The following is a 6,189-nucleotide window of genomic DNA, read 5'->3' as shown; positions in this document are numbered from 1 at the left end:
CCGCCCTCCCCGTGGTACAGATGTTTAGGTTATGTGTGTTGCCCTTGGTTCCCCCACCAAGTCCGTGTTTCAAATATGTCATCCTTTACCACATTTTCTTGTCATACTATAGCTTTGATGTTATTTTTTCAGGCTCTCTGACCTCTTCCGTGAAGAGTAATGTAACAGTTTCTTAGATCTTTGTTCTGTTGTAAAATAGTATGGATCATCTTTTCTAGCTGATGCTATATATACACACACATACATATATGTATATGATTTCTCCTGAATAATTTATCAGTTCATTTATCTTTGACATCTTGCTTTTCCTGAATACAGAATTGACCAGAGTTATTGCCTATGTCAGCAACTTGATGTACTTGCTTTAGTGCTTTTTAGCACATTAACTATTGGACTGTGTCCTCTTACTCTTAAATATTATAACTCCTTTAAAATAAGTTGACTTAGCCCATTATCCAAAGTGAGGCACCACAAGGTTGGAGATCAACACTAGGGTGATCACATGGCAGTAATACTCTCCAGGGATTAGGGGGATTTGGGGGGAGGGGTAAACCTGCAACTAAAGGACACAGGGAGCATTGTAGGGAGGAAGGACATGCCTTTAATCCTCGCTTGGGTGAGGCAAAGATATAAAGTGTAACCATAATGTTTGTACCCTCATAATACCCTGAAATAAAAATAAAATAAAATAAAATAAAACAAAATAAGCTGACTTAGCATAGAACTTAAAAAATACCATCCTAACTCCCCCTTTCCAGATTTGCATGATTCAGCAAGATTTCAAGTCAAATATTGGCTGAAAAGAATGCTTGCCATCAAATATGAGTTTTATTTAAACAGGGCTGTTACTATTAAACATTAGCTAATGTTATCACTAAATAGTTACCTTTTAAAAAACTGAATATATAAATACTGTTGCATATAAGTATAGTAGTTATTGAGTTTATAGTTTTGCCTAATTATTTAAAAAATATTCCCAAGCACAGATGCTCCTTGACTTACAATGGGGTTATGTCCTGATAAATCAATCATAAGTTGAAAATATTTAAGTTTGTATGTGTGTGTAAATATCCACAAAGAGACTATTTTTGCTCAGATTTTTAAAAAACATAATTAAAATAATATCTTGTGCTTTCCTTTGAGATATTTGCCCAGTGCCGTGCTCTGCCCAGGGCAAAATCATTGTGTGTTCCATGCACACACCACCACTCCACACCCAAATAACAAAAATAAAATGAATACTGAAGGGAACTTAAAAGGGAAAACTTCTCTCAAAAGGGCAGTCAGTAGTCCTACCCTTTTCGTTGGTGATGAGTCCCTGTCTCATCTCTTTTCTTTCCCTCCCTCATTCTCCTCTTCCCTTTCCCTCCCTCCCTTTTTTTTTTTTTTTTTTTTTAATTCTTTTTTCTTTCTTTTTTAGTAATAGCAGGAAGTATACTACCCTATACTGGCTGTCTTCTGGCTGCCTCACTGAGTCGTTGCACATTCTCCCCATCATTAGTCTGGTTTTCCCTAAAGTGTGCAATCTTTTAGTTTAAAATTTGATTTGATATTAGTACACAAACATATTCCAATGTCTCCATAAATTTTCCTGTGTAAATATTAGCTCAAGATTATACCACATATACTTATGTTGTGGTTTTATCTAGAGTAAGAAATGCAGCTCTTGGCCCGGCATGGTGGCTCATGCCTGTAATGCTAGCACTCTGCGAGGCCGAGGCAGGAGGATCACTTGAGGTCAGGAGTTCAAGACCAGCCTCAGCAAGAGTGAGAACCTGTCTCTACTAAAAATAGAAAGAAATTAGCCAGACAACTAAAAATAGAAAAAACTAGCCAGACATGATGGCACAGGCCTGTAGTCCCAGTTACTTGGGAGGCTGAGGCAGGAGGATGGCTTTAGCCCAAGAGTTTGAGGTTGTTGTGAGCGAGGCTAATGCCATGGCACTCTAGCCCAGGCAGCAGAGTGAGAATCTGTCTCAAAAAAGAAAAAAGAAATGCAGCTCTTACAGGAATTGAGTAGGAGCCAAGTTAATACAAGCTTTAGAACACTGTAACAGGAAGTGGATAAGGGAGATATGAGAAATCTTCATTAACTCTTAGATGAAGAAACTTGGTAACTCCTGTTTTTCTTCAAATTGTACTGTTGCTTAATTTTGTATATATCAAAGGAATCATCGTCCTCTGTCTACAGTTTCACTGTTGGTGAAATTGCATTTGAATGCTCATTAATGAAAGTAATATATCTAAATATTGAGTCTATTTGTGCCTAAAAACAAATACTCAGGCCAGGCGCAGTGGCTCATGCCTGTAATCCTAGCACTCTGGGAGGCCGAGGCGGGAGGATTGCTTGAGCTCAGGAGTTCAAGACCAGTCTAAGCAAGAGCAAGACCCTGTCTCTACTAAAAATAGAAAGATAAAAAAAAAAAAACAAAAACAAATACTCAGTGAACCCTGGTTGCTTTATTTCTTTGTACACCTAGGAAGATTTTTTAAATTTCAGAAATTGGTGCTGTAGAATTTTTTTTCATTTCCAGAGCTATGATTTTATTTAAGGTTTACATAAGGTTTCCTTATAGAAGAGAAAAAAATAATGTAATATTTTTGGTGAGGGGCTTAGGTTAGATTCACTCTTTCCATCAGCAAACATGTGTCTACTCTGTGCCAAGTCTTTTAAATTCAAATAAAACATGTTCTCTTTCTGCCTTCATGGGTCCTGTAGTCCGGTGATAAGGCTAAACAGGTAATAGAATGAGTATAACACTACTTTGCTGCTTTAAAATAAGAAAACAGGTTTTCGTTTCTTCCTGGGGGATATCAGCTCTTCCGCTTGTTCTTCTAATTCATTATAAAACTATTTCTAGTTAGATTTGAAAAACTGAAGTGGGCTTAGAGACATGGCTAAACCTGAGGACAGAACTGGGATGTCCTGCCACAGGTTTGATCTGTTAAGTCCTAGGAGAACAATATGAGTTTATATAAAAATTTTAGAGCTACATTAGTTTTTCATTGATACTTGTCTTAGACAATCTGACTGTTTTTGGGTGTTTATAACAAATATTCCTTTCTAGATTGCCTCTTTTTGCTGCCTTACAAATAAAGAGAAGAAAACGAATATATGTTAGAATTAGAAGCAGCAGCATTTTAGCTGTTAGCCCCAGCTAAATTAACTATACATGCAACATGAGTTATATTATAAAATCTGTTAGAAAATAGTGTTGAGTGTGAGTTGAAATTTTGATTTCTTGTGTCTTTTTTTGTTATTAGAAAGTTAATGGGCAGAAAAATAATACTATATAGTATTATAAGTAAATACTATATTTATGTAGTTCCTATTATCTGCATGTTCATTTCATGTCCAATAGTGCTGTTTTAAGTATTAATAAATATTTGAAATTATCCAAACAGATCATTATAAACCTGCAATTTCCCATCGAGATTTAAACAGCAGAAACGTCTTGGTGAAAAATGACGGAACCTGTGTTATTAGTGACTTTGGCTTGTCCATGAGGCTGACTGGAAATAGACTGGTGCGCCCAGGGGAAGAAGATAATGCAGCCATAAGTGAAGTGAGTGTAAACAAAAGTTATCACACTGAAATACTTTGAAACTATAATGAATTGCATTAACAAATCCACTGCATAGGACAATTATCTTTATATATTGCCAATTATAGAATATTGGGAATTGTAAAATTAAGAAATACAAAAGACATTGCATAAAGGCCTTTGTAAAAGTTAATCAGTTCATTTTGGAAATCACTGCTATTCCAAGTCCTTTTGATTAGCATTAGGAAGAAATTTGTAGAAACTAATTTTTGGGGTTTTTTGTATGTTTATTTTTAGAGACAAGGTTTTAGACCATGGCTGAGGCTAGAATGCAGTGTCGCAATCATAGCTCACTGTAGCCTAGAACTTCTGGGCTCGAGCAATCTTTCACCTCAGCTTACCGAATAGCTGGGACTACAGGCGCATGCCACTATGCCCAGCTAATTTTTTTATTTTTTGTAGGGAAGGGTCTCACTGCATTGCCCAGGTTGGTCTGGAACTCCTGGTTTCATGCGATCCTTCCACCTCAGCCTCCCAAGGTACTAGGATTATGGGCATGAACCATTGCACCCACTCAGGAACTAATTTTTGAAGCAAGAGTAAAGTTACCAAGTTTGAGGCCTGGCACAGTGGTTCACGCCTGCAGTCCTAGCACTTTGGGAAGGCAAGGCAAGGGGATCGCTTGAGGCCAGGAGTTTAAGACTAGCCTGAGCAATATAGTGAGACTCCATCTCTACAAAAAATAGAAAAATGAGATGCCCATCATGGTATATGCATTTAGTCCCAGCTACCCAGCAGGCAGAGGCAGGAGGATTGCTTGAGCCCAGGAGTTTGAGGTTGCTGTGAGCTAGGCTAATGCCATGGCACTCTACTCAGGGCAATAGAGTGGGACCCTGTCTCAAACAAAACAAAACAAAACAAAATAAACAGACAAATTACCAAGTTTGATATAGGACAGTCCACCTTCTGACACTCACTGTTACAATGTGGAACATATCTTTCCTAACTTTTTTTTCTGCATTCACATACATGTGTGTGTCTGTGTGTGTGTGTGTGTGTGTGTGTGTGTGTCTCTCTCTCTCTCTCTCTCTCTCTCTATATATATATATACACACACACATACATACACACACACAAACGTGTGTGTATATTTTTGTGAATGTTTTAAAATATTAAATATTATATATAATGTTTTGCAATTTTCTCACTTACTGTGTCTTACAAGTGTTTTGTGTTGATATACATATGAAGGTCTAGGTTATTCTTTTTGATTGATGAAGAGGATTCACTAAAATGGATTTATCACAGTTTAATTATTCAGGAAGGGCTTTTTCTTTTTTTTTTTTTGTGAGACAGAGTCTCACTCTATTGCTTGGGCTAGAGTGCCGTGGCGTCAGGCTAGCTCACAGCAACCTCAAACTCCTGGGCTCAAGGGATCCTCCTGCCTCAGCCTCCCAAGTAGCTGGGACTACAGGTGTACACCATCACACCCAACTAATTTTTCTATTTTTTGTAGAGACAGGGTCTCACTCTTGCTCAGGCTGGTCTCAAACTCCTGGCCTCAAGCAATCCTCCTGCTTCAGCCTATCAGAGCTCTAGGATTACAGGCATGAGCCACCTTGCCCAGCCATAATTAAGTATATTCTTTTCTTTCACAAAAAATCTCCAAACTCCTGGGCTCAAGCGATCCTCCTGACTCAGCCTCCCAAGGAGCGGGGACTACAGGCACATGCCACCACGCGCGGGTAATTTTATCTGTTTTTAGTAGAGACAGGGTCTCATTCTCACACAGGCTGGTCTCGAACTCCTGACCTCAAAGGATCCTCCTGACTTGGCCTCCCAGAGTGCTAGGATTACAGGAGTGAGCCACCGTGCCTGGCCATAGGAAGGGCATTTTATAGGAAAAAAAATAAGGTGTAGAAAAGTTTAGTGACATGCTTAGGATCAAATAACATCATTGATATTACTGAAATTTACATGTAACTTCTGTCTAATGTCTGCCCTTCAGAATATGCTGCATTCTTTCTCTGAAAAATATCACTCTAATTTATCAGGTTGGTACAATCAGATATATGGCACCAGAAGTGCTAGAAGGAGCTGTGAACCTGAGGGACTGTGAATCAGCCTTGAAACAAGTAGACATGTATGCACTTGGACTAATCTATTGGGAGATATTCATGAGATGTACAGACCTCTTCCCAGGTAAGAACGACTGTCAAAAATTAATGTGTTTTGAAGTGAAGTAGTTATATCTTCTTTCTCTACCTATATTAAATAACTCAACTTTTATGTAACAATCTTTTCACTGTCATTTAAACCTTTAATTCATTGCCATCTAGTGTTCAGAAATATTATTAGCAGAAGGATGTGAATCAGGAAATTTTTTTTAAAAATTACTCCAGGTTTTCATCTGAGGACAGTTTAATTAATTACCAGTGATAGCTTATCTAACTGTGTTTAGCTTGGTCTCTGATTGCTTTAGCATTCATCATTTTCCTGAGTTGACCCTATAAGAAATTGGAAACAATGAATTATTTGTGAACACTATTTCCTTTTCTTTTCTTCATTGTCTTTGCCAAGATTTCCACTAGACCATTGGTGTTCTTTTCTTTTTTTTTTTTTTGAGAGTCTCGCTTTGTTGCGC

The 6,189-nt window shown here is 37.8% G+C and overlaps 1 protein-coding gene across 1 annotated transcript in view; it reads left to right on the top strand.

The window, feature by feature from the left end:
- BMPR2 (bone morphogenetic protein receptor, type II (serine/threonine kinase)) overlaps positions 1–6,189 on the top strand; it is a 161,887-nt gene that overhangs the window by 135,629 nt on the left and 20,069 nt on the right. The window contains exons 8-9 of the mRNA XM_012655661.1: positions 3,406–3,566; positions 5,600–5,747. Of these exons, the coding sequence (XP_012511115.1) occupies positions 3,406–3,566; positions 5,600–5,747 (309 nt within the window). The remainder of the gene's footprint in view (positions 1–3,405; positions 3,567–5,599; positions 5,748–6,189) is intronic.

This window comes from Propithecus coquereli, unplaced genomic scaffold (genome assembly GCF_000956105.1).
Source record: "Propithecus coquereli isolate 6110/MARCELLA unplaced genomic scaffold, Pcoq_1.0 Scaffold113, whole genome shotgun sequence".
NCBI lineage: Eukaryota > Metazoa > Chordata > Mammalia > Primates > Indriidae > Propithecus > Propithecus coquereli.
Note: the sequence above shows the minus strand (reverse complement) of the source record. Positions and strands in the feature narration are given on the sequence as shown.